Source organism: Gopherus flavomarginatus, chromosome 2 (genome assembly GCF_025201925.1).
Source record: "Gopherus flavomarginatus isolate rGopFla2 chromosome 2, rGopFla2.mat.asm, whole genome shotgun sequence".
In the NCBI taxonomy this organism is placed as follows: domain Eukaryota; kingdom Metazoa; phylum Chordata; order Testudines; family Testudinidae; genus Gopherus; species Gopherus flavomarginatus.
The window spans coordinates 192,972,325-193,000,177 of NC_066618.1; the positions used below are offsets into that span (position 1 = coordinate 192,972,325).

The 27,853-nt window shown below is 41.8% G+C and overlaps 2 protein-coding genes across 3 annotated transcripts; one reads left to right on the forward strand and one right to left on the reverse strand.

The window, feature by feature from the left end:
* The first annotated feature begins 1,981 nt into the window (after positions 1-1,981).
* Positions 1,982-15,790, forward strand: TXNL4A (thioredoxin like 4A). 2 transcript variants are annotated; one of them, XM_050941881.1, is made up of 4 exons: positions 1,982-2,214; positions 3,368-3,541; positions 13,313-13,416; positions 15,200-15,790. In XM_050941881.1, exons 2-4 carry the CDS (start codon positions 3,389-3,391, stop codon positions 15,369-15,371), a joined length of 429 nt encoding a protein of 142 aa, XP_050797838.1. In that variant the 5' UTR covers positions 1,982-2,214; positions 3,368-3,388; the 3' UTR covers positions 15,372-15,790. The 2 variants fall into 2 exon arrangements, with proteins under 2 accessions (XP_050797838.1, XP_050797839.1); XM_050941882.1 differs by lacking the exon at positions 1,982-2,214 and adding an exon at positions 4,879-4,958 and having other exon boundaries at positions 3,443-3,541.
* A 4,148-nt stretch (positions 15,791-19,938) lies between these two features.
* On the reverse strand, positions 19,939-27,322 carry HSBP1L1 (heat shock factor binding protein 1 like 1). Its single transcript, XM_050941893.1, has 4 exons — positions 27,268-27,322; positions 23,824-23,890; positions 21,917-22,011; positions 19,939-20,162 (listed from the first exon to the last, which is right to left on the reverse strand). The coding sequence occupies exons 1-4, from the start codon at positions 27,310-27,312 to the stop codon at positions 20,157-20,159; spliced, it is 213 nt and encodes a 70-aa protein (XP_050797850.1). The 5' UTR covers positions 27,313-27,322; the 3' UTR covers positions 19,939-20,156.
* Between the last annotated feature and the right edge of the window lie 531 nt (positions 27,323-27,853).

Below are 27,853 nucleotides of genomic sequence, written 5' to 3' on the forward strand. Positions count from 1 at the left end.
TGTGTCAACATTGCTAATAATTTAATTGCTGATTATTTTAATAAAAATATCTACCCAGGATCTTTATCTATCCTTTGTGCAATCACAGATATTGGGGCATCAGACAGCGAGGTAGCTTGTTACAGCTAACATGAGAACCTAGGAGTTTAAACCCCCTCCACTACTGAAGTTTGAATCACCTTAATATCTGCTGCTGAAACTGAATATTTTGGAGTAGCATAAAATAAATTGAATTTACTATTAAAATATATAATACACACAATAGTAGACTGGTTATATTATTTATTGCCATTCATTAACATTTTTACATTCCATTCAGTAAAATCCTCACTGTTATAAATTAACTTAGTGCTCATGCAGAATTTAGGACTAGAATGAAGCAGAAACCAGTGAGTTTTGCAGCAGAATTTATGTTGTTTGCTGACAAGTACACTAAGTCTTGATGATATCCAAGAAAGTGGAGCAACTCTGTCAGGATCTTGGCATGAGGGAGTTCTGTGGAAGGATTTGTTCTGAGTATGTGGGCTTCTTGATTGTTGTTGTGATGAGCACGGGGGGACAAGGGAGGAGACTTATACTCATCTGCAATCCAGCTGGTTGAAATCTGTACATGCCCCATGATTTTCACATAGGGATTTATAACTTTTTGTAGACTAGGGCATCAGCTACTAATAATAAGCTTATCCTGGGGTTCGTGGTTTTCAATGCAAGGTCTATGACCAATGATTTAATTATGGATAAGGCCCTCTTTTTTTGCTTGTTATTAAAAAAACCCAACAAGATAATTCAGATTGTTCCCTACTGGTGCAGCTTTCTCTGGTTCAGTACTTGGTTCAATATGAGACTAGAATGGGAGGAAAAGGAGAGTGGGTGTGCTCTTTGCACCCTACTGTGTCCAATTTTAAGGCTGTATTTGACTGATTGTGTTCAGCCTTCATTAATTTGGGAATTCCACAGGATTCCTAACCATACTTGTCGATATAATGCCTGTACTGGTTTTGGATTCACCAGTTAGTTTTCTGTTTATTGCACCATGATGATGATGTCTATTTTGTTATTTTTGGATCTTACACCAACTATGATAGTATCTCGTATGGCTTCTAGTCTGAGTTATGTGAAAGCACATAATTTGAGAATCAACATAGGAAGTGTGGTAATTACATTCTTGTCATGGTTAGAATACCCTCAAACTAGTTTCCTCGACCAGTGACTCATGTCTTGTCCATGACCAAAACTGCCTGCTAAGAGCACAGAGAGTTTTCCATGTCTCTAAACTTGGCTGTGGCAGGGACTTGGTGAGTGATTTTTCTAGTACATCACCACATCTGCAAACGTCTGGCTCAGCAGAACTGTTCTGTGGGCAGGTGAGCTCGGCACATCCAGATGGACCCCACTTGGCAATCATCCCTGGTTGCTGTGAATTTTCTACCCATCAAGGCTTGACCGCAGCAGGACCAGTTGACTGCCATATTGAAGCGGGAGCCAGCCTCGCAGAAAGTGAGGACGTGCATGGTGCCATACTCTCAAGCCCGGGGCCCAGCTCAACCAGGAGCCCGTCTCTAGCTGTGGCCAGCACCAGCTGCTTCAGAGAAAGGTGCAGGGCACCCCGAAGTGGGCGTGACACTAATGGCATCGCCTGGCCCTGGAGACACCTTGTCTGGAAACTGGTGGCAGCCAGCACTGGCTCCTGCCCTGAAGTGTGAGGCTCGATGTCCCTAGCATGCATCACCCTGGCTCTGCTCCCCAGGACTGGGCCCTTCCCTGCCTGGCACAGCAATCTCCAGCCCCAGGGCAAACAGCGGGGCTTTTGACACCTCCTTGCCTCCTCTTTGTCGGGGCAGGTTATATATCAATGTTTCCCACGCCCTTTTGAGGGTGAATTGGTACAGCCTATTACCCCCTGCCGTTTTAGGGAGTTGGTATGCTCCAGCTCTCCTTTGCCCCTTCCAGGGGTCACATGCTAACAATGCACCTATTGAAGGGAAGCCCACAAGCAAGATGGCGAGACTGCTGCTTCCTGTCGTGGCGGTGTTCTGCCCGGACTATGCACTGCGTCACTTCCGGCCACCTCTCCTCGAGTCCTTAGAGTGTTGCGCGTGGAAGCGCGCCTCATTCTGGTCCGCTCAGGGCTAGCGGCGCCGTCGGGGGCCGTTGTGGAGCGTGGTGTCCGCAGCTGCAGCGGCAGCCGTTTCTCTGTGCGCGCGCTCGTGGGAGGTTGGTGTCTCGCGGGGCTGCTGGGCGGGCTCCACGTGGAATGTTCTGGAAGGAGCCTCAGAGCGGGAGCGATCCCAAGGGCAGCTTGAATGGGGTGGCGGGAGGGGCATTGGGGAAGGGGAGGCGGTGGGGGAGGGCCATGGAGGTGATGCGAGAGGCAGCAGAGGAGGGGCTGAGGGCTCTGTGGGACGGGGTGTCAAAGCTGTGTTTGGATTTCAGTGGCCCCATGTTATTGCCCCCGTTTGCACACCTGGTTTGCCCTCAGTGAGGGCAACCCCCACATTGTGCCACCCCCGCCACAGAGGGGTTTGTAGTATTCAAAGCTGCTGGAGCTAGTGTGCTACTGCACCCCCTGCCTTGCAGTGGTTGCCATTATATGCAGGGTTTACAGCTGGATTTGATGACTCTCAGCACCCTTGCTACAGTAATTGTTCCAGCACCCTGGTAGTAATAACTCATTTAAAAATGGTAAGTTTGGGAGCAAATCTGTCAAGCCTCTGAACATGGCACATCTGACCTGACTGCTGTGATATTGCTGGGCCTGTTAGTGAAAGAGTGAAACAAAGGAAGGGAGATCATGAGGGCTGATGGGGTTTCTCTCCATTCTTCCCATTCCTGGATGGGAATCTTTCAGGGGACCCATCTTGCTTAACTGGATGATGGTTGCCATGTGAAGCCTGGCCCTACTCCATACTGAGCATTTCCTTAGAATTTCCCACCAGTACTTTAGTGGCAGTGAGAACACAGTTGTAGAGAGGTCACAGTGTAACCACCGTCTCATTTAGGGCTGTTCTGATACGGACTAAGACTAGGTGACACAGTAGTCAAAATGTTCACTGTCGCTCTATGCTAGAACTACTGTTGGTGAAGCTGCAACAGTGGGAAATACTAAGAAAAAGCACAGTGTATAAACACAGCATTAGGAAAAATAGTCTTTATCAGAATTATTTCACTACTTACAATACTTTTGAGGTGTGTGTGCGCGTGTTTTGTTTTTATTTAAAGGAAACCAGTTAGGTCTGGGCACGTGCATCATCTTAAATAAAAGTTGACAGATGGGTGTTAGTTTAGCTTTATTGGATTGGCTTTCATGATTAATGTTAAGTTGATTTCAAGAATTGTTAATTCTTAGATGGTTTCTGTCCTTTTGCAGGTTTTACATAAAGTTTTTAAAATGTCGTATATGCTTCCTCACTTACACAATGGCTGGCAAGTAGACCAGGCCATCCTTTCAGAAGAAGACCGTGTGGTGGTCATCCGGTTTGGACATGACTGGGATCCAACTTGTATGAAAATGGATGAAGTGTTATATAGTATTGCTGAGAAGGTAAATTTGGATTGTCATTTGAGATAATTGTATGTTTCTGTTCAGCATCTGAAATTGCTTGTTCCTTTTAGTCTAAGGTAGTTTCTAGGCAATAAATCCAACTTGTTCAGTTTCCGTAACAAGCTATGCCTACATTGAATGAATGTGAAACAGCCATCTGCTTTCATGGCCATCTGAAATAATTACCCACCATGTTGTTTAGTGCTTAATTGAATGGAAACAGTACTACTACATTCTAAAACTGAGCATCTGTCCTGGAGAATATTTTTCTTTTCTGACTGCTGATCGTTTAACATCTGATAATCTAGGCAATTCAGAGGGAAACAAGTTTCATTAATAGCATCGGTATGAGCACTGCAGATAAGATCGAGCCAGCATTGTCACTTGATACTCAGAATGTGTAATATTAATACACTAGCAACTAGAAAATTAATTGGAATAGCTTTAAAAGTTTAAGTGTTTTTAGTTTGGCATATGTTTTTATTTAAAAAATGTAAACTCTTAAAATGCATGGGAAGAAATGCACTTATAGACCATACTCAGCCTCTGTTGAAACGGGTGCCACTCCATTGACTTAGAGTTTGCACTTGGTTATACCAGGGTGAAATGAATTTTAATCTGTACATACTGAGCCAATCTCTTGAAGCTTTCTCAGATAGCAATGATACCCTGTGACAAACACATCACCCACTTAAGCATCTTAGATAATGAGGGAAAATTTAAGAATTGTTTACATAAATGTATGATTGGATATATCTTATCCTTTCATGTCCTCTCAGATAACGTTATTGCATAGTAGTATAACTAGACAGAGATTTAGCAAATTATTGGTTGGTTAAACCTCATAAGAAAAAATAGGAAACTCAAATAAAACAAGAACCTAGTCAGAAAGACTACTGTGAATTAATGTTTAAATGGCATACGACAATTGTTTCCATAATCATTTGTACATTTCTCTATATGCTCTTAACCTGATGTGAAGCTGTTTCTGTGGCAGTCATTTCTTCTCCATGGCATTCTTAAGAAATTGCACTTCTCTTGTTCATCTCAGTGTTGTTGAAGTCATCTGATAAGGCTACTGTGTACATATCAAATATTGAGCCATAACAGGATCTAAGCTAGGAGGATGCTTTGACATTTCTTCAAGACAGCTTCTTTGCATTTGTTTGTCTTATGTTTACTTTTATGTTGTGGGAATTGATGGATTATACATGGGAATACTATTAGTATTTATCTTTGGCAGGACTCTTGGCAATTTGGCAGACATATTGGCATTTAAGTTTTTGTGAGGGGAAAAAGAACAATGTAACTCTTTATTTAAAAATCTCCCTCTGCAGAAATGGCAGGTTAAAGGGGGAGATCCTTCCTCATCCTCTTGCTTACGAGCCATGTTTGGATCTCGCAGCTGTTTTAAAGAGTGAGTAAAAGTTCCAATTGTACAGGTGTTTATAATCTAAAGCAGGGGTTCTCAAACTTCATTGCATCGCAACCCCCTTGTGACAACAAAAATTACTACAGGACCCCAGGAGGGGGGACCGAAGCCTGAGCCCACCCAAGCCCGGCCACCCCAGGGGTGTATGTGCAAAGCCAAAGCCCCATTGCCTAGGGGGCCTGTAATCTTAGCCCCACCAGCCAGGGCTGAAGCGCCTGGGCTTGGCCCTGGGCCACAGCAAGACTAAGCCAGCCCTGGTGACCCTATTAAAATGGGATCCTGACCCACTTTAGGGTCCTGACCCACAGTTTGAGAACCACTGATCTAAACCATAGTACAAAATGTTGCCATGCCTTAGCTGCATGCTACATTTGAAGAAAATGTAGCTGTATTTCACACTTAATACTGAGCTGAAACTTTTTTTTTTAAATTTGCAGCATGATTTTAGGAACTAGTAATGTATCTGTACTTTATAATCAGTGTGGAGTTGAACTTTAATGACCTCACTTGTATTTTGGCAAAAGAAAACTAGAGCAAACCACCAAAATATAAAGTAGATTGTTCCCACTAAAATGCATCCTTGTTTACAATTGTAATAAGCATTTGTTTCAGTGCAATACATTCCGAAAACTTGCATACTTTAGAAAGTTTAACAGGAAACAAGTTGTATGAATGATTTCCAGTTTTTCCAGAGTGAAAATTTAAGAATACTGTACTTATAAAGTACCTTGGAAATACCTCAAATTATTTTTTGCCATACAGAACTGTTTCAGAGGGGGCCTGTGATTCCTGGAAGCTCATCCCCAGGGATACAGAGCTTTGGGTGCTAAATTTTTATATAATTAAATACAAATATTTTAACAATATTTACAGTAAAAAGCTAAAACTTGTCTAAAAGTAAATATAAAAATCAGACAAACCTCAAATCAGAAACCTTTATTGTATGCATGACATTTGATAGATAATCACTTGCTGTCTGGCAAGTAATGACTTAAGATGACTGGGTCTGTTGCTTTGCATCTACCCAGCCATGGTTGAAAGGCACACTAGCAATGGCGTCTTCTCAAGAAGTGCCCACTTGTCCCTACGTTTCTACTCGGAGGGAAAAGCTACAGAAAGAGTTAATGTGCAGAGTAGGGAGGTTAGAAAAGTGTAGCTGCTATTAAAGCTGGTGGTATTTGCAAATCATTATGATAAGCATACTCTTTTAAAATCACTTCGTAATTTTAAAGCCAGGAAAATATCGATACATTTTAAAGCTTGTATGTCTATTAACTAGAGCTGTCAAGTAATCGCAATTAATTCACGTGCTTAACTAAAAATTAATCACGATTAAAAATATCGCGATTAGTCACACTTTTAATCGCACTGTTAAACATTAGAATACTTATTGAAATTCATTAAATATTTTTGATGTTTTCCAACATTTTTCAAATATATTGATTTCAGTGAGAACACAGAACACAAAGTGTACAGTTTCTCACTTTATATAATTTTTATTACAAATATTTGCACTGTAAAAATGATTAAAGTATTAGTATTTTTCAGTTCACTTCATACAAGTACTGTAGTGCAATCACTTTATCATGAAAGTGCAATTTACAGATGTAGATTATTTTTGTTACATAGCTGCGCTCATAAACAAAACAATGTAAAGCTTTAGAGCCTGCAGGTCCACTCAGTCTTTCTTCTTGTTCAGCCAATCAGTCAAACAAGTTTGTTTACATTTACGGGAGATAATGCTGCCCACTTATTTATAACGTCATCTGAAAGTGAGAACAGGTGTTCGCATGGCACTTTTGTAGTTGGCATTTCAAGGTATTTAAATACCAGATATGCTAAACATTCATAGGCAGAAGCATGAAGGGACATATGAATCTTTAATGCAGCTGGCACTTAAATATCTTGCAATGCTGGCTACAACGGTGCCATGGCAATGCCTCTTCTTACTTTCATGTTATACTGTAAACAAGAAGCGAGCTGCATTATCTCCCATAAATGTAAACAAATTTGTTTGAGTGATTGGCTGAATAAGAAGTAGGACTGAGTGGACTTGTAGGCTCTAGAGCAATGGTCCCCAACCTGTGGCGGGTGCCGGACGACAAGCCACTGAGGACTGTGGCCGGCAGGCAAGCATCCACCAAGAAGCGGCAACATCAAGAGGCGTCGCCGCTGAAAAGCCGCCGAAAATCAGCGGCGATGCCTCTTGATGAAGCTGCTTTTTTATGACATTTCGGTTGTTGCTTGTCCTCCAGCCAGTACGCGGGCGCATTTAGATGCCCCAGTGGGCACCATGGCACCCGGGGGCACCGCATTGGGGACCCCTATTCTAGAGGTGGCCTGTGCTGCTTCCAGCAGCTCCCATTGGCCTGGAACAGCAAACCGCGGCCAGTGGGAGCTACGATCGGCCGAACCTGCGGACGCTGCATGTAAACAAATTGTCCCGACCCACCAGGGGCTTACCCTGACGGGCCGTATGCCAAAGGTTGCTGATCACTGTTGTAGAATGTAAGGGACCTACAACTTTTCTTATCTCTGGTCATGGACCAGTTCTAAGAAATGGCTCAATACTGGTCCATCAGATATTTCTAGCCCTGAGAAGTATTAAAATGTTAGACATATTTAAGGTTCATCATCTAACCATAAACTTTTTTGGATTATGTTTATTGAATAGTGTAAAACTAGATTAGCTTCACAAAATAAAAGTTGTTACAGATGCTCCCCAACTTAGCAAGCATTCCGCTCCGGAATGCCTTGCGTAACTCGAATTTTGCACAAGTCGGAAACGTATCTCTGACCATTATGCAAAAAAAAAAACCCCAAACCAAACCACACTGCCTCTTATTTCTAGCTTATGGAACTTTTTCTGTAAGCTCGGATTTGCGTACGTCGGGTTTATGTAACTCAGGGAGCTTCTGTATATGTATGTGTTATATGTATTTCTGCCTGGGTTCCCTCACAATAGGTGCGATAGGCTTTTAGAATCTACACTGCTGCTGTGTTCAACAGGAACTTCAATGAGCCATTGTAGTTAAGTGGAGAAAATATCCAGTTTTTTTCCCCTCAGTCCTCATATGCTCCACTCAACTTCATTGGGTGTCAGAGCTTTTCTTGAATATGGAAGAAGATACTATTACATTAGCAGTGTTGGACGTGGATGGCCTCTCAGACTTTGCTTGAAGAGGGAAACATAGCAGATGTGTAGATGTTCTCTCTTACTGGGATTATTGAAGTTCTGTATAGTTATTGAAGAACAAAAATATCAGAAACATTGATCTGAAAAACACCAAGATAATGGTAGTGTTTCCCTGCATATTCACCACTTCTTCCATTTCAGTATGATGTTAGTGCACAATACTCTTCACTCTTAAAGCTTAGAATGAATGCTTATGCTTTTTGAAATCAGTATTCAGATGGTATACAGTATTGGTTCTAGTGTTAACAGTTCTAATAAGGAGCCACTGAAATTAAAAGGTGAGTGGAGGAAGACAAATTGGCAGCAAAAAGTGGCACTTGAGGTCTGACACCTTGCAAATAATCTGGCCAGTAGTAGTCTTTTTTTCCAAACTTTGGAGTTGTGCAATACTTAATCCCCAAGCGCTAAAAGGAAATATTTTTTGAAAAGTTCCGTTAATATAACTCATTTGCTGCAAAGATTTTTACTTATTCAAACTTTTCTTACTACACTTGAATGTGTGTACAAAGATTTCCATTCACATTTTTATAGATGTCTTCACTGAACACTTTTAAACTGTAAAGAGTCTCATTTACCCTTTTTACTTTCCTTGAAAAAGTAAATGTTTAAAAAATTCTGCAAATGTTATTTGTCAAATAAATGTGGAGGCTTCAGCATTGCATTGGGGAGCACAGAGCACTGGCTGCACAGAGGTGGAGATCACTGTGCAGCTCCCCTCCCAGGACACAAATTCAGCAGTGAGGCTGCAGCCAAGCCTTACACAGTGCAAGGGCTCAGCCTCCCTCAGAAACACCCTAGGGCCCTGCCCCTCTGTGCCAAGTGCACCAGGTGTCAGCAGGCATGCTCAGCATGGGGGGGATCCAGGTGTGGATTGAAACAGAGTTCTGTATGGGGCAATCTGGGTTTAGGTTGCTCGGGGTGGGATCCATGTGGAGGGGGCGGGGTCTGGATGCACAGGGGCTTGTTGAGGGATTCTGGGTGCAACAGTAATGAGACTCTGCAGGAGAGTCCAAGTGAAGATGGTTGGGGCTTGGCGGAGTGGGGTGTCCAGTTGCTAGGGGAGTGGGGCGTAGTAGAGTGGGGATCCAGGTGCAGCTGGTTGGGTCTCGGTAGGGTGGGGATCTGGGTGTGGGTGGCTTGTCACGGTGGTCCAGCTGCAGTGGGAGTTCTGGGTGTGGGGAGAGGTGAGGGTTGGTGTCAAGGTCTGGGTTTGAGGGGGTCTGGATGCATGGGGGTTAGGTGGATGGGGGAGCAGCTCCCTGTACAGTGATCCCTCCCCCTGCAGCTGAGAAGTGTGAAAGAAGTGTGAGGAAGGGGAAGGTTGCAGAGCTTACTACAGCTGGGGGAGAAATCTGGGAGTGGGTCTGACATGGCCCTGGATGCCACACAGGGGAAGAGAAGGTCCCCCTCCTCCCGAGGCCAGCTGGGACTAGCAGCTGAGTCCAGCGCAGGGTATAGGAGCCACCAGCTGGGTCTTCCTCAGTCCTGCCCCACAGTGATTTACCTCTCTACTGGCTGCCCCGGGTACCTGAAACATACTGCTGGGGAGGGTCACATGACCGCTTCTGTGGCTTTCCTTTGCTTCCCCATCAGAAAGTCATTTTCTGCGGGGAAGCAAAGAACTTGGGAGATAGTGCAGAATTTCCCCAGGAGTAAGTACCTGTGTCTGATTATAAACTCAAGTATCTTTCACCAGAATTAGAATTGTGCCTGCTGCAATTGTATTTAAGTATATTTGTAGCTGACGGGTACTATCAGGATTTGCTTTTCTGATTTTGAATTTATTTTCTTCTCTGGTTTGTGAAATTTAGTGTTTAGTGTCTTGCTCTCACATCTGACTTCTAAATAGGCGCCACTATCCTGAAATGTTAGGGAACAAGTTTTATACCCTAAATAGTGGTCCCCAAACTCCCCTTGGGGGGCGTGGAGGAATGTGTTTGTAGGCGGGGTTGCGGCAGGTCTGGGCCAACCCCCATGAGGGGAGGGGAGGGAGTGGCACCCAACCTCACTTTGCCCTCAGATCAGCTGTGACGCCAGCCACAGCTCCACTACCCCCAGCTGTGACCCCAGCCACAGCTCCACTCTGCTCCCTGCTCTGCCCTTAGCCCCAGCTGCAGCTCCATTCTGCTTCACCCTCTGCTCTGCCCCCAGGCCAGCTCTGCCTTCATTCCCTCTCCCCCGTCTCCCCCCACCCCCCCAGGCTAACTCTCCTGTAGCCCCAGCTCCTCCTCCATCTCCAGTTGTGCCCCCAGTTCCACCTTCAGCTGAAACGCCTCTGCTGAGCCAGTAATGGAGTAGGGATGCAGACAGATTCCGTTCCTGGAAAGAGGGCATGACAGGAAAAGTTGGGCACCATTTCTCTATATAGGAACATCTGTTGTTTGTATTGTATTAGTGCCTGAGAGCCCCAATTGTTGACCGTGTCCAATTCTTCTGGGTGCTGTAGAAACACGGAACAAAAAGATGTCCCAAGGAGCCTTCAATCTAAGTAATATGGCTAGTGATTCCAGTGTTCAAATGCTGTAAAGCTTTGAATTCTCATTAAAAATCTCTTCAGAATTGAAACAAAGGGCATGGAGAAAGCAAAGGAAAGGAAGGAATTCTGGATCTCCTGACTCCTCAGATTTCATGTGTGATTTTTTGGACAAGTTGCTAAATGCATATGTCTCAATCTGCCATTTGGAAATAAATTGTTACACTAATTTTATAATCTAATGTTGGGAAGATAAATTCATTAATGTTTGGGAGGTGCTTAGATTATGGTGATAAGATCTCTACCAAAATATGTGTAATGACTAGTACAATCTCATTTTCAAAGTGAGATTCAGCTAATGTTGTTATCTATTGAATATTACCTATGTAAAATTTCTCTGTTTTGTAAAACAAAGAAAAGTTAATATTTGTATGCTCACTGTGGATTCTTCTTAAGTGTGAGGCCATTTGGTCCCTTGTCAATGACATATAAAATTCTGTAGTGTTATTCAATAGGAGCTGTAATTGCTTAGTTCATTTAAATAGACAAAATGTCAAAATAACTGAAGTTTAAGTCACTTAAGTGCTACGTTTGTTTTTATTCAATGCAAGAAATACTATTTTTGTATGTAAAAATATTTTACTTGTATTTCTCAATATTTTAACGGTATTCTTTTGTACTTCAAAAATAGAAATGTTTGTGCTTGTGCTTTGATTCATAATAAATTCTTCCTTTTGCAGTAATGATCTTTCATGAAACAAAGTATATTTTAAAAATTGTGGACAATGTGATCTCAGGGTAGCCAGACGCTGATATTTTATTCAAGGACTAAATTTAGTGTGTCATAAGAGTTTAAGGTTTTTTTCCTCACAAATGTGCATCATAGAAATTTCCCAGCAGGAGAATTGCACCCGAGCTGTTGGTATTGTACATGTCAGTCACCTGGTAGTTCTTATAGAAGCCCCAATAGAGTGAAAATAATGTTGTCTTAGATTCGCTGTGCTGGAGAAGTCTTTTCCTGCAAAATCAACCATGGAAGCAGTCAGTTACTTCAGAAGTTTATCTAATTTGATCCTATAATACAGGTAACTTCATAGGTAATGTGAACTGAGTTCTTGGGATTGACTATATGTACACAAACTTTGAGGTTTGATACTGTGTGTCTAAATATAAATTTACGTTTTTGACAGACATATGGATTATCATGTATACCAAATAGTTTTGTCACTTTGTAAATGCATGAAAAAATCAAGATACTTTCTTAAAGTACCTACTGTTGTGTATGCATTTGCAGACTTTTAAAATGATCAGCTGCTGTTTACACTAGACAAAAAGTGCTTGCGTGATGCAGCATAATTCTGTTGATTCATTTGTTAACATGTTATATAATTTCTGTTTAATAATATTTTGTTTTCAGTTATACTTGACAGAAAATTAAATAGTTAAAAGTACTTTAAAAATATTAAGCTTGTTACAATCTAAAATTTTACAGGTATTACCTTTTAGAGAATGCTAAGTTTGCCTAGTTATGCATTGAAAAGTCAGAAAACAAAAATGTAGGGGCGTTTGCACTATATTAACTCTTCCCTGTTATACGTGTGTGTTACAAAAGTGAGCAAGTATAATCTTATAAACATTTCTCAAAACTGTGTTGCTGCAACTTAAAAATATTATAGATGCTACATGTGTATCTGTCTTTGTGTAAATGGATATTTTCATCATCACTGTCCAGTATGTTTAGTGACTTAAATGTTCATATCAGTTCTCTTCTTTTTAAAATTATTTTATTAATTCACTCAGCCTGTGGACTGCACATTTTCGTTTCAATTGGCAGCATAGCTTTCCTCAGCAATTTAAGAAATTAACCATGAATTTAGTAAGAAAACCCCTTTCAAAATGTACTGTGCATGCACAAAGTGCAATCTTCAGTGCATAATAACTGCAAAATCAAATCCTACTTTTGTCAGCGCTCTCAAAAGCATTTCTCAATGAGGAATATTTACATGCCAAATTTAAACTTTCTACCCCTGCCATTTGGACTTGATAGCTGTCCAGAAAGCCTGAAGGTTTTTTAATTATGAGGTTAGTGTTGTTTCCCCTACTTTAAAAAAAAAAAAACAACACAAAAAAAAAAAACCTTTCTGCTTTGGACACAGACAAATTTATGGAAAATTTCAGCTTTTTGGGTGAAAGCTTCTGGAAGTCGTAAGCAACTGAAAATTAAGCGTTTAAATTCTAACCCTTCAACAACCTTAATGACAGCATTTGCTAGCACTCTCACCTTGAATATTTTTAGGGTCGGACATATAATTGAGAGGAAGGCACAACAGAGTGTAACTTGGCCACTATTTTAATACATACCATTTTTCTGTTACTGGATGTGAATTCCCTTTCTCTATAAAATTAATGTCTTGTCTGTATTTTAAAATATATTTATTTTTCCAAATTTTTAAGAGCCAGTTAGAAATGGCAAAAGGGAATAAATATTTGCTTGACTTTAACTTAGTAATGAACATCTTGCAGCAGCATTATTGCAATAACGTAAGCATATTATTTTTCTAAAATCCATGAACATTCTATAAAAAGATCAGTCGTCTTATGTAGTTATTAAAGGCTTGCTAGTGTATTTTGCTCTGTTTACAGTCATTTTAATTTTGTTCTCCCGTCCAGGTAAAAAATTTTGCTGTTATTTATCTTGTGGATATCACAGAAGTACCAGACTTCAACAAGATGTATGAGTTGTATGATCCCTGTACAGTCATGTTTTTCTTCAGGTATGCCTTATTTCTACTATATAATTTAATTTGGTGTATTGGGATTACATGCTATAATTATGGGCAATATATTGTATGCATTTTATATATGCTCATGTATTTTTAAAAAAATATTTGAGGGTATTGTGCTTATGTACAAGTAATTGCAGTCAAGTTTATTGTGGCTCTTCCCTTAATAATCTAATACGTCTTAACACCTTGTAACAATTCTTCAGTAATATTAATGCCCTGACCCGTTGCCACTTAGCACTTCCAGGCCTAAGAATTAAAAACAGCCCGTTATGAATCAAGATGATACTGCAAATAAAGCCTGGTCTACACTAGGGAGTTAGGTCAATAATACTACATCGCTCAGGGGTGTGAAAAATCTGCACCCCTAAACAACGCAGTTAAATCCTGTTGTCTTAGCTATCACCCATCGGGGAGATGGATTACCTACCCTGACAGAAGAACCCCTCCCATCATCATAGGTCTTCACTGAAGTGCGGCAGCTGCAGCATTTTAAATGTAGATGAACCCTAAGATCCTGACTGTGGGCTGAATTTTCACTCTAGTGCCATCTTCATCTCAAAGTACAGTGGGAAGTTAAATGGCATTGTTTTATATCTTATTGTGTATTAATGTATGCCATCTGGCTTAATCAGTCTGGATAATTTTCCTCACATTAGACTCATTGAAGTCAATGGAGTACAGTATTTCCGTTGACTTGGAGGAGGCCCATTGCACACAGGAAGCATTATTGCACTCACCTCTCAAGCAGAGTTTTTTTTGAAAAAGCATTCTGAGCTTTTTTTTCCTTCCTGCTACCCAGCTGCACACAACAGTGTACCTATGAAATCAGCAATTTTGCATGTTTGAATATGCACAGCAGCTGATTTTAGAAGTTAGATTTACAGAAGCAAGCCCTAAGTGTAATTAAAATATTTACATTTAAATATCAAATGTGTAAGTTTATAACAATATCCTTATCTCATAGTTGAAATGTCTTACATTTCCTAGAGTGGTAGAATTGCTAAACTTTTTGCATTCACTCCTCTGTATTTGCTTCACATTTTGAAGTATGGCAACATTTAAAGAGACTGCCACATAAAATGTAATCTTTACTGTAAACTAATAACACCTCAAATTACTTGTGCTTGTACTTTTTGGTTTCTTGGGGAAATAAAAGTAAACTGATCCACTTCACTTTGTTGTTCTCATATACTAGCACAATATTTGATTCTTGGCACCCTAGGGAATTTCAAATTTGAATTTCTAAGTAATAAAAATTACATCTCGTTCACATGCCAATTAAATAAACACAGAGAAAATATTCGTAATAGATAACTATCCATGTTGTTCAGTTCTTGAACCACTAGATCTACTTCTAATTGATAAAATATGTTAAAGGACAAATACGTCTAGAGCTATTTAGCAAGGGACTTTGTTCAGAAATGTTATTTTTTTGTGAGGGGGAGGCAGTGGGAGGAAAACATGAAGACTGCTATTCCTAGGGATAAACATACATCTCTGAATGTTACAGTCTTGGTGCAGGTCATCTTTGTGTCTTTATTGTAACTTTAGGAACAGAAAAATACTATTTTAAAACAGGTAGGCTATCAACTTTCAATCTGAGTATGACCATAACAAATGTTGTATTTTGCCATTTAGTGTAATACTTATTTGCTGACCTACAAGGATACGATAGAAGAGCTACATATTGCAGGGCGCCTGAGTCCTGTGAAATATTACGAGAGAGAGTAGTTTAGCATATTGATTTGTTTTTTTTTCTTTCCTCTTAAAGGAATAAACACATCATGATTGATTTAGGTACAGGTAACAACAACAAGATTAACTGGGCGATGGAAGACAAGCAAGAGATGATCGACATTATAGAAACAGTTTATAGAGGCGCTCGTAAAGGTAGAGGTCTCGTGGTGTCGCCAAAAGACTATTCTACCAAATACAGATATTGACATTCTGTGACACTTACCCTCTTAGTCCACCTCCACATACACATAATTATCCTTTGTATATAAAAGTTGATTTACATTTTTTTTATTTTGAATGTATTTTGAACTCTTATTTAAAAACTTTGTAAAATTTCATTTGAAAAAATAAAAGATGTGAATTCTGGAACCATTTCATTTCAGAAATACAATAGCTGGATCATTCCTTTTGAATTAAAGGACTTTAACTCTGCAAATGTCAACCTCTCGGTATAATATATTTTTTTAACACAATTCTATTCGAAAAATATGTAAAATATGACAAGTTGAACAAATGTACATGAGAAACCTTTAGTGTAGCCTTTTAATGGATAAAAAGTAGTACTATATTGTTCTTGCCTTTAGTTTATTATCAGAAATAATAAAAGTATTTGCCTTTTAAGATACACCTCTTTAAGTTAATGGCTTGTCACTTTTGTCAGAGTCCTCATATTCATGGTATTTTATTCATGTCTGGTAATGGATACCACAAACCATTAGCACTAAAAAGAGAGGGCAAAATACTAAGCAAGCAAAATTCTCTGGAAATACACTTGTTGCATATCTTTTTTTTTAAAAAAAAGATGCTTTGTGTGATTTCCCCACTATAAAGTTATGATTACAGAATTACTAGTCTACAACTAAAGTTTAGACACTTATCATTATATGCATTTTTTGTTACAAATCTGACTGAAAACCACTTCTAACCAAACCAGAAAGGTCTTTTATTTATTTAGTTTGTGTGCAACTGCACCAGCCATTTTGATAAATGCAGGTTGAACAGCTTGTTCTAGTAACTCTGACTTTGTTGCATTCCCTGATTCTCAAGAACTAGTGCATATGGCTATACTTAACTATGGTGAATGATTCATTGTTTGCGATGTAAAATGTATTTCTAGGTGCTATACAAAATATTTTAAAAAATATATGAACAGTCCTGCTAATTTTATAAGCACTGTATGAACAGGGATCCAGGGCCAAGACTATTGGGCATCTTAGAAGCAGCACTACGGGAGTCCCCGCCTCAATCTCTGTGCTTGAGATTGTAGTGATTCATCTCCATGAAGATTATTTTAAAAACCAAACCACCTTTCTATTAAGAAAATGCCCAAGACTTAGGTATAATATGTTATCTGAATAATTTAAAATATAAAATTTGTTTTTTATTAAAATTGGAACTAAAGAAGTTCATAGTTCAGGTTCCATAAACATCTTTAACTTTTCCCTGGTATCCCTGGCTAATTTCACCTTTATCATAAACCTTTTTTTCTCATTCACCTGACCTCAGATACATTTTCAAATTGGACTGAAACTCTGTCAGACCATTGCATATGGCCCACAGGCACGCTTCCAGTTCACCATCCTTTTGCCTCTTACCTTGTTTGTACTAACAAGAGATTCTGTGCCTTCTCATTGGGGTCCTAAGAACAACATACTTCATCTTCACCCAAATATAGTTTAGGAGCATCTCTCCCGTATACCACTATTCCACGGTGAGCTCTATCTAGGCCAGTAGTCTTCAAACTTTTTTTCTGGCAACCTTGTTGAAGAAAATTTTTGATGTCTGCAACCCAGTGGATCTGGGGAGGAGGGGGTTGGGGTGTGGGAGGGGCTCAGAACTGGGGCAGAGGGTTGGGGTGTGGGATGGGGCTGGGAATTAGGGGTTCTGGGTTTGTGGGGGCTCTGGGCTGGGGCAGAGGGTTGGGATGTGGGAGGGGGCCAAGGCTCTGGGCGGGGGATGCAGGCTTGGGTGGGGCCAGGGATGAGGGGTTTGAGGTGCAGAAAGGGGCTCTGGTTTTGGGGGGCTCAAGGCTGGGGCAGGGGATTGGGGCACAGGGTTACCTCAGGTGGCTCCCGGTCAGTGGGGGTGCTAAGGCAGACTTCCTGCCTGTCCTGACACTGCGGACCACACTGCATCCCGTAAGCGGCCAGCAGCAGATCTGGTTCCTAGGCAGAAAGAGGTGCACAAACAGCTCTGTGCGGCTCTCCTCTCCCCTGCCCCTCCCCCCCCCCAGCCAATGGGAGCGCAGAGCTGGTGCTTGGGGGTTGGGGGGATGCCTGCAGGTGAGAGCTGCACAGAGATGTTTGTGCACCTCTTCCCCCCACACAAACCTGCTGCTGGCTCTCTTCCAGGGTGCAGTGCAGTGTCAGAACAGGTAGGGACCAGCCTGCCTTAGCCGGACAGCACCGTTGACAGGACTTTTAATGGCCCGGTTGGCGGTGCTGACCAGAGCCGCTACGATCCAGTACCTTACATTCTGTGACCCTTTAAAACCACTAGCTTAGAGGAAAGACTATTACAGGATGGGGGTGTCCTATTGCTCTTTTAGGTTTGTTGGGAACTCCCGGAAAGGCTGAAGCAACCTGGCAGAAATACTTCCAATAATCTGGAGCATGAGTATGAAGATTCTGAAGTGGTTTCAAGAACTGGAGTTTTTAGGCATCCATGTAGTTGGAAAGATCTGCAAAACTTGATTAGGCTGGTGGGAGAGTTCACAACTGATGCTACTCATTAAATTTTATAGTTTCGTAGATACAATGAAGTAGCTTAAGGCACTTGCATTATAAAGGGAAAGAGAAGTGTCCCGGGTAATGTCAAAGGTAAACATGGACTAGCAGGGGCTACAAGGTTTTTTAAAGCCTGGTCAGCTGTTCACTGACTCTCAGGGTCCATCCTGGACTCTGCCTTTCACAAAATAGTTGAGAAACTAATTTTAACAATTTAACAGCTGAAAAGCAGTTGATCATTTTATTTTTGTTTGTTCTTATAGATTCTAGGGTCAGAAGGGACCAATGTGATCATCTAGTCCGACCCCCTGCACAAAGCAGGCCACAGAACCTTACCCATCCACTTCTATAACAAACCTCTAACCTATGCCTGAGTTATTGAAGTTTTCCTGCTACACTAAACAGAACTGGCTTGACCAGTTGAGATGTAAGAGGGGTAGATGCTTAGTTGATCAGTGGTTTAGTATGCTTATTTAGCTTAGCCTTTTCTTGTCCATATAGCAGGAGTGAGATAGTGTTTTAAATAGATCTAGTTGGACTGAGGTGAAACTCCTGCCTTGCTTAAACCCGTGCAATCCATGCTTAAATAATTTCAGCTTGTTTTGGTATTACAAAAGCATGAGCTAAACAGATTTGTGACAATGAAACTGGTTTATATGTGTCTATTAGGGATTAGAAATTCTTTAACTAGTTTAATTTTTAAATAAATTCTTGGATTTATGCAACTCTTCTAAAAAAAAAAGCCCTCTGAAATAACTGCTTTATTCTAGCATTCCACTTTTGGAAGACTGATTCCTGTACTACTGCATTCCTACTTTTTGTCTCAAGTCAGCGGAAGGGAGGTGGGGTGAAGAAACAAGATCCATAGTAGTTTTAAGTGTGCACTCCTTCCTGAAACAGTATTGTTGAGAATGATTAACTTGCTTCTCTTCATTGGTCTTTTCCTGTTTGTTTCCTTTACTAGAGTTAATTTTGGGTGCATTCAAGAAAAGGCAGATATAAACTGCATTGTAAATATCTTAATTGGGAAATTATTTCCTAGACTGTAAATTCTTTGGGATAGGGACAGTCTTCCCTTGTGTGAACAATGCTCAGTGCATAGCAAGTGCTTCTGGATTAAAAATTAAGTAGCATTTTTCTGAACAATATTATTTACCTACTCATACCTTTGTTTTTATACCCTGTAAAAGATGTGTTCAAATGCGGCATTTCGGCAGCAGGTCCTTTAGTGCCATGGAAGACCCGGAGCGAAGACCTGTAGGGTGGCCGGGTGAGTCATCCCTGCTGGGGCCCCGTTGAAACTATTCAAATCGGTCTCCGTACTTCCTAAAGCTGGCCCTGCGCATGGCAGCAGAGGCATGGCTTAGCCATGCTTAGTACAAACTCTCCTGAACCAATGGGTGCCGTTACCCATGCTAACATGGCTACACTGCTACTTTAATTAGCTGATGAGGGTTAGAGCATGTGTATGCAAGCAGAGGAATCACAGCCCTAGCTTGTAGTGTAAATATAGTCTGTGCACCAAAGTAGACTATATCACTCAGATAAAAAGATAAAAATCTTATTTCAGCATTAATAGTATGGGTACATATTCTGAGAGAGAGAGAGAGAGCTCGTGCGCACACTGAAACTAAGAGTGACAAAATAATGTGGGTTCATACATACACAATATTGCAAGTGTGGAAATACATTGCCACAACAGAATTCAGTTATTCTGGGACTATTAAACTAAAAAACAAGGAAATTCTGAAACAAATGTAAACATTTATTTTGAAAATGAATAGCTTTTTATTTAATCTTTATCATTTTAAAAATTACATGGCTGAGCAGATTCATTACAGAATATATTTTTGGATTTTTTCAATGAATATTGTACACAAATTTAGTGTTCTCTTGATAAGAGTGTTTCGTCTGTGGCAATCTTAAGTAAAATGTGTCAGTCTGATGATCATAACTCATCTTTCCTCCTTTATTGGATCAGTAATAAAAAATGGGGACTTCATATCTTGCATGACATAATTTGATTATATACTTTACTTTCACTGGACCTATTCTTTGTGATTGCTGAAATATTAATAGATATTCTTGCTGTCAGTCATGGTGCAAGACTAAAAATTTTACCCTTTGAAGTCCTTTACAATGCACGTTATTTTCACTTGAATTTTGTAGAAATACACATCCTGTTTGTAAATGACATTCTTCCTCTTTCTCAATAGAATGTAATACAGAATCAGTCTGTATTTCTTGATCAGTATGTTCTCATTTTCAGTGCTGTGCAAAAAAAAACAGTTATTGGCTTATTCAATTAATAAATATGGTTCAATATAATAGGAGCATCCTTGTACAATTAATATTTTAATTTGAGATGGTGGTTTCAATGTTATGAAATGTTTCTTCCCCACAGAAATTAGACATCAGAAGTGACAGAAGAATATAGTGCACATAATTTACTGCACTTCCTTGCTCTGTTTAATATGGGTTCCTTTAAATCACAAAATCAACTCATTTTTCTCAAATTCAGGGACTTTTTTTCAGATGGGTTAAAGGAAAATCATGGTAATAGAAGGAAAATATCACCAAATACTACAGGACAATTAAAGTGAGACAACTGTATAACTATGAAGTATGCTGACTGGTGTTAGTTATTTAAATTTTATTTTTATTTCTCTGGCTTCTGTCCAGAGATCTAGGCACCATACTTTGATTCATCAATTCTTTAGTTACAAATTTGGATCATTGTGATAGTTCAGGTATGTGATAGTTTTAATTTTTCCAGTTAAATTTAGATACAACTAGCTGAAAAATAAATAGTTAAAAAATGCAGCATGCTGTAGTGCAGGGATTGGCAACCTTTAGCACACAGCCCGTCAGAAATCTGCTGGTGGGCTGGGATGGTTTGTTTACTTGCAGCATCCGCAGGTTCGGCCAATTGCAACTTCCACTGGCTGCGGTTTGCCGTTCCAGGCCAATGGGGGCTGCGGGAAGCGGCGTGGGCCGAGGGATGTGCTGGACGCCACTTCCTGCAGCCCCAGTTGGCCGAAGCTGCAGATGCTGCAGGTAAACAAACTGTCTCAGCCCACCAGCGGATTTCCCTGATGGGCCGCATGCTAAAGGTTGCCGATCCCTGCTATAACGCATACTGTTAGCAGAATCAAATCCCAGGCATATCGAATTAAAAAAAGGTTAAGGTCATTTTTAATAAATACAATTTAGATTCCAAATAAATGCAGACTTACATGGCAAAATATTTTAACAATATTTGAAAATCAGGATGCAAGATTGCAGACTCCACCCCTAACCCCCCCACACTACAATTCAGGATATAATGGGAGCCTAAATTAAGGCAATTTTAGGCACTAACTTTGCTCTGTGTTCTTGGGATGTCACCTTAGAAATCTGCTAAAATTAGTTCAGGATTTGAAAATATGTAGTGTGAACTTAGATAAGTTCTGTTTCTGAGTTACTCAAACTATTATGAGATATTCAGTTTAATATTAAGCATTTAAATGGAATCTACAAGGTGATAGTCAATTAGAATACATTGTGGATCTAGGTGTGCAGTTTCCATTAAGGGAATATATACACTCCAAAACATTTATTTTGGGCATTTTAGTGGAGCTTCAGGTATCAAGACCAAATGGAAAGATGTAATGCATAGGAAGCCTTCCTTGTTAAACAAAGCACCAAAAACTTAATTTCTGTGCTCTGATTTAGAGACAATCTTTCAACTATGTTAAGCCTTGTCTGCACCAGGACTTTGTCTACTAGTGAAGTTTGACAACTGGTTCAGACAATGTAAACTATTCTTAATGGACCCTTAATGAGCTTGATATGAGAGAGATGCTAGAGTGGGAGGACAGACTCCTTCCCCTCTTCTGTTCCAACCTTCATAGTCACAAACTGTAACTCACATGCCCACTGTTAAAAGGTATGGAGAACCTGGGCACCAAGCCTTCCTCCCCAGTAGTGTGGAGGCAGCTTACAGCATAACTACACACAACTTTGTTTTACAGAGTAACTCTCACCATCAGATCCTCATTCGTATTTTCTATCCCGGCCTGTGCCATTAGGTCAGTGACATGCTTTTCAAGGTCATCAATATGTTCACCCATTTCTTCCAGTAAAAAGTTAAAGAGAACATTCTGTATAGCAAGAGTACAGTTTTGCTGACTTTCACTTCTGTGGAAATGTTTACCAATCAGAAGTTCCTCTTCCAGATGTCTCAGTATTATATCCATTCATTGTTCATCTCTCTTGTAAAACTGAAGCTGGAAGGAATGTTACAAAATTGCATCGCAATAATAGTCTTATAGTATCTGAAAAGGGCCATGCTTGGTGAGTGTTTTGAATGCTTGCTTAAATGCCTACCTACTCAGGCCTAGGCTACACTAGCAGGAGGGTTCAAACTAAGATACGCAACTTCAGCTACGCTATTCATATAGCTGAAATCGAAGTATCTTAGTTTGAATTACCTAGCCGTCCTCACGGCAGTGAGTCGACTGCTATGGCTCCCCCGACTCCGCTTACTCCTCCTGCCAAGGTGGAATACGGGCATCAATTAGCGGATTGATTTATTGCATCCAGACAAAATGCGATAAATTGATCCCTGATACATCAAACACTACCCGCTGATCCGGCAGGTAGTATAGATGTACCCGCAGTGGAGTTAGAACAGCTTTCTGCCTAACAGACTGGTTTTTTTGGTTTTGTTTTTTTTGTGAGGAATGTGCCTCAAGAAGTTGCTCTGAAAGTCAGAAATTATGCTGTATAATACCCTATTACAGGGATCTCAAACACGCGGCCCACGGCATTATTTTCTGCGGCCCGCAAGCTCCTTACGCCTCCCCCCGCCCTCCCCCAGCGTTTAGCTAGAGCGGCTCCGCTCTGGGGAGCCGACAGAACCTGCGGAAGGAGGGATGCAGGTGTGTATGTGGCTGTTGCTTCAGGCACTGCCTCCAGCAGCTCCCATTGGCTGGGAATGGGGAAGGGGTTGGAAGAGGCGGGGCAGGGGTGGGGCCTCATGGAAGGGGTGGAGGGGGGGCAGGGCCGATGGTGGCGGCAGGGAGGTGTCAGTAAATGTGGCCATCGGGCCAATGTACTAGTCCTCATGTGGCCCTCGTGGTCATTTGAGTTTGAGACCCCTACCCTATTACCTAGGAGGCCATAGTGAATTACAGCTGCATCTACTAATGCTACCTGTAAGATCAACCATGAACAACATAAATATGCAATCAAAATGTATACAGAAGCTGAATTACAAAAATGTGGGGTGGGGTGGGGTGGGGGGGGGTGGAATAAAAGAGGAGGTTGGTTGCTGCACAAGATAAGCTGTAACAAGTTTCCAGATATCTGTGACCCAGTTTCTGTATTGAGAATTAGTGAGAGATACCTCAGAGCCCTTTTTGTTCTCAGCTTCTCTTTCTTTGGGTCCAATTCTCCTTTCCCTATACATGGAAGGCTAAAAGAAAGTTGGCCTGTACTTTCTATTTGTGATGCATGATACACTAATTTAAAAAACAGTTCTTATATAGACGTCTCTTTTTCCTCTTTCACGGTTCTTGCCGAGGTGATTGTACCTGGCCTTCAGGATATTACAGACAACTTACCACCTTTTCTTATAGACTTCCCTCAGCAAGAACTGCTGTACACTGGCTAGTCTTTACCATAAAATATCAGCATTCTTCTTAGGAAAGGTAAAATATTTAACTATGGTACAATTTGGATTTCTGTATAAATGGGTGGTTAATTGTATTCAGGATCTTTCTGAATACCAAACTGAACTGTAAGTGTATCCAGATCTTGATTTCTCAAAGTAAAATATCAGATAAACCAATCAGGTAAAACAGTTAGTGTTTTTTATATAAGCTTATTTAAAATCCTACTGAACTTGTTCTATTAATCTAGTAACATACAGAATAATAAAAAAGGATATTTCTCAGAGTTAACTTTTCAGTCAAAGCTTGAAAGTTCTCCTGCAGTTGCTGTAGTAGGTTTTCTGCCTGTAAAAAATAACTATTTAATTAAAACATCCACCCAAATCAGCAAAGAATATACTGTTTTAACACTTCAGAAGAGATTTCTATTCTGTGAAAAATAAAACCTGGTGTGATAATTTCACTGACAATACTGTGCTGAAATAGAAAGAAAATCAAACTAGAAAAGCAGTGTGTGAAAGAGATGCGTGGCCAGTAAGATCCAATGAACTTCTTAACGTCTGTCTTTATTAATGATCTGGATGATGGGATGAATTGCACCCTCAAAGTTCACAGATTACCTCTCCCCCCAGTTTAGTGTCGATATGCTGGAGGGTAGGGATAGGGACCAGAGTGACCTAGACAAATTAGAGGATTGGGACAAAAGAAATCCAATGAGGTTCAACAAGGACAAATGCAGAATCCTGCACTTAGGAAGGAAGAATCCCATTCACTGCTACAGGCTAGGGACCAACCAGCTAAGCAGCAGTTCTGAAGAAAAGAACCTGGGAATTACAGTGGACAAGAAACTGGATATGAGTCAGCAGTGTGCTCTTGTTGCCAAGAAGGCCAACAGCATATAGGGCTGTATTAGTAGGAGCACTGCCAGCAGATCGAGGGAAGTGATTATTTCCCACTATTCGGCACTGGTGAGGCCACACCTGGAGTATTGTGTACAGGTTTGGTCCCCCCGTTACAGACGGGATGTAAACAAATTGGAGAGAGTCCAGCGGAAGGCTGAGAGAACTGGGATTATGTAGTCTGCAGAAGAGTGAGGGGGGATCTGATAGCTGCCTTCAACTATCTGAAGGGGGGTTTCAAAGAGGATAGAGCTTGGCTGTTCTCAGTGTGGCAGATGACAGAACAAGGAGCAGTAGTCTCAAGTTGCAGTGGGGGAGGTTGGATATTAGGAAACACTATTTCAGCACTATTAGGAAGCACTGGAATTGGGTTACCTAGGGAGGTGGTGGAATCTCCATCCTTAGAGGTTTTTAAAGCCTGGTTCGACAAAGTCCTGGCTGGGATGATTTATTTGGTGTTGGTCCTGCTTTGAGCAGGGGATTGGACTAGATGACCTCCTGAGGTCTCTTCCAACCCTAATGTTCTAAGATTCTATATATGAACACACAAAAGAACAAATACAACTGTTCTTTTCCAGATTGGCTTAGAAAAGCTGTAACTAGCAATCTAATTAGTAAGAAGATCAGCCTGAGACACAATCACTCAGACTGAAGGTATCACTCAGGTACCACTCCCACCCGATGATGAATCAAGTAATTAAAAGTTGAATATATTTTCTTTGGCTTCTGCATAATTATATCTCATTGTGTTTGTTTCCTGTATGCAAAATGGGGATACCTCTGTCACATGGGTGTTGTGAGGCTAACTATGTTTGTAAAAACAATGAGGGGTCCAGTGGAACCTTAAACACTAACAGGTTTATTTGGGCAAAAGCTTCTGTGGGTAAAAAATCCCACTTCTTCAGATACATGGAATGAAAATTACAGATGCAGGCAGCTGGGGAAGTGAGGAAATAGATTGACAGAGCGAGACAGGTGCCCTGTAGTAGGACAGGCCCAAAAAGGAAAATAACAGAACACCACTGGCCATCTCATACAGCCCCCCAGCTAAACCTCTCCAGCACATCATCAACAATCTACAACCTATCCCGGAAACTGATCCCTCACTCTCACAGACCGTGGGAGGCAGGCCAGTCCTAGCTTACAGACAGACCCCGAACCTGAAGCAAATATTCACCAGCAACTATACACCACACCACAGAAACAGTAACCCAGGAACCAATCCCTGTAACAAACCCCATTGCCTACTCTAGCGACACCATCAGGAGACCCAATTACATCAGTGGGGGCACATTTACCTGCACATCTACTAATGTGATATATGCCATCATGTGACAGCAATGCCCCTCTGCCATGTATGTTGGCCAGACTGGACAGTCTCTTCTTAAAAGAATAAATGGACACAAATCAGACATCAGGAATGGTAACACAAAATTGCCAGTAGGAGAACACTTCCATCTCCTTGAATATTCAATAACTGATTTAAAAGTAGCCATTCTTCAACAAAAAAAATTCAAAAACAGACTTCAAAGAGAAACTGCAGAGCTACAATTCATTTGCAAACTTAACACCATTAATTTGGGCTTGAATAGGGACTGGGAGTGGCTGGCTCACTATAAAAGCAATTTTCCCTCTCTTGGTATTGACACCTCCTCAATTATTGGGAGTGGACCACATCCACCCTGACTGAATTGGCCTTGTCAACACCGGTTCTCCACTTGTAAGGTAACTTCCTTCTCCTGTGTCAGTATATTTATGCCGGTATGTGTAATTTTCACTCTACGTATCTAGAGTGGGGCTTTTTTTACCCACAAAAGCTTATGCCCAAATAAATCTGTTAGTCTTTAAGGTGCCACTGGACTCCTTGTTATGGTGAATACAGACTAACACAGCTACCCCTCTGATATGTTTGTAAAGCATACTGAACTCATGGGATGGAAGGCACTACAAGTGTGAAGTACCAGTAAGGGCTTGTCTACACTGGCAATTTACAGTACTGCAATTTTCTCGCTCAATGGTGAAAAAAACAGTGAAGCAAGTTTCAGCACTGTAAAGTGCCAGGGTAGACAGTGCACCAGCGCTGGGAGCTGCGACCCTCGTGGAGGTGGGTTTTTTAGAGCTGGGAGAGCTCCCAGCGCTGGGTCACGACCACACAGGCCACTTAAAGCACTGCCAGTGTAAACTAGCCCTTAATACAATATTCCCATACTGTTTGTTTCAATTATATTATAGTAGTAATGGCTCTTTTCATTCCTAGATCTCAACGTGGGTTTACAGAGCAGCATTATCTTCATTTGACAGGTGGGAAACCAGGCACAGGGGGCCAAATAAGATTAGTTAAGGAAACTTTAAGTGTAACTACAAGTTGGGGAACAAACTTTCCCCTGCTGTAACTTTTCGGGGGGGGTCTCAGTAAGAGCTGCTGGCTGGGACAGAACCTGACTTACCTGTTTCGCTGTTTAAACGCGTGATCAGCCGAACTAGCCTGAGTCTAGCAGCTGCGGTTTACATAGAACATTCTATTACCCTCCCCTTGTCGGGGAATCTCCGGTTTGCGCCACCGACTCCAAAAGGTGAGACTCCAGCGCAGGGCGGAGCTATTGCCCCCTCGCCGTGGGGCGCTAGGAAGGGGCTGCCACGCCCACCACTGTTACCGGACTCGGCAGCGCGCTGGGCCTTTTGCAGAGCAACTGGCCCCTGCTCCCTCCCTGTAGCCGCTTCTCTGGGTTACTGCCAGTGACCAGAGAGGGAGACCCCGCTGGAGAGTGGCAGGGCGGCTCCCGGGCTGTGACCCCCCTGAGCCCGGCCGGGGCCCGCACTCACAAACTGCGAGAGTTCCTGCGCGCTCCGCGGGTCCTTGTCTGCCATCCTGCGCCAGCCGCCGCCTTGCCCCCGCGCCGACCCCCGTCCTGCTCCTCGCTCCTCCTTCGGCCGCCCCCGCGGGACCGCCCGGACCGGCTCCCGCCTCCCGAGCGCGCCGAGAGGCGCTGAGCAGGAGCCCGCCCGCGCAGAGACACGTGCGCAGAAAGAGGTCACCGCTTCCTCCAGGGACCTGGGGTCTCGTCAGCGCCGCAATGCCCGCAGCGCAGCGGGCCACCCCCGCAAAGCCCGTCCTCCCCGCGCTTCTCACTCCACCTGCTGACACAGCCTGCCAGCTATGCGCAGGCAGGCACCCCCTGCCACAGCAGCCCCCAGCGCTGCGTGCCCCAGGGACACTGCCAAACACTCACAAACGACACGCGAGCTCACTGACATACGTGAGAGGTCAGACTACAGATCTGATTGTCCTCCCGGCCCTAACCCCGGGGAAATGGACACACACGGACACACCCTCACAAACATTGTCACCCACGCACAGGGACAATGTCAGACACCCTGGACAAACATGCAAACGTTGACAAATACCTTG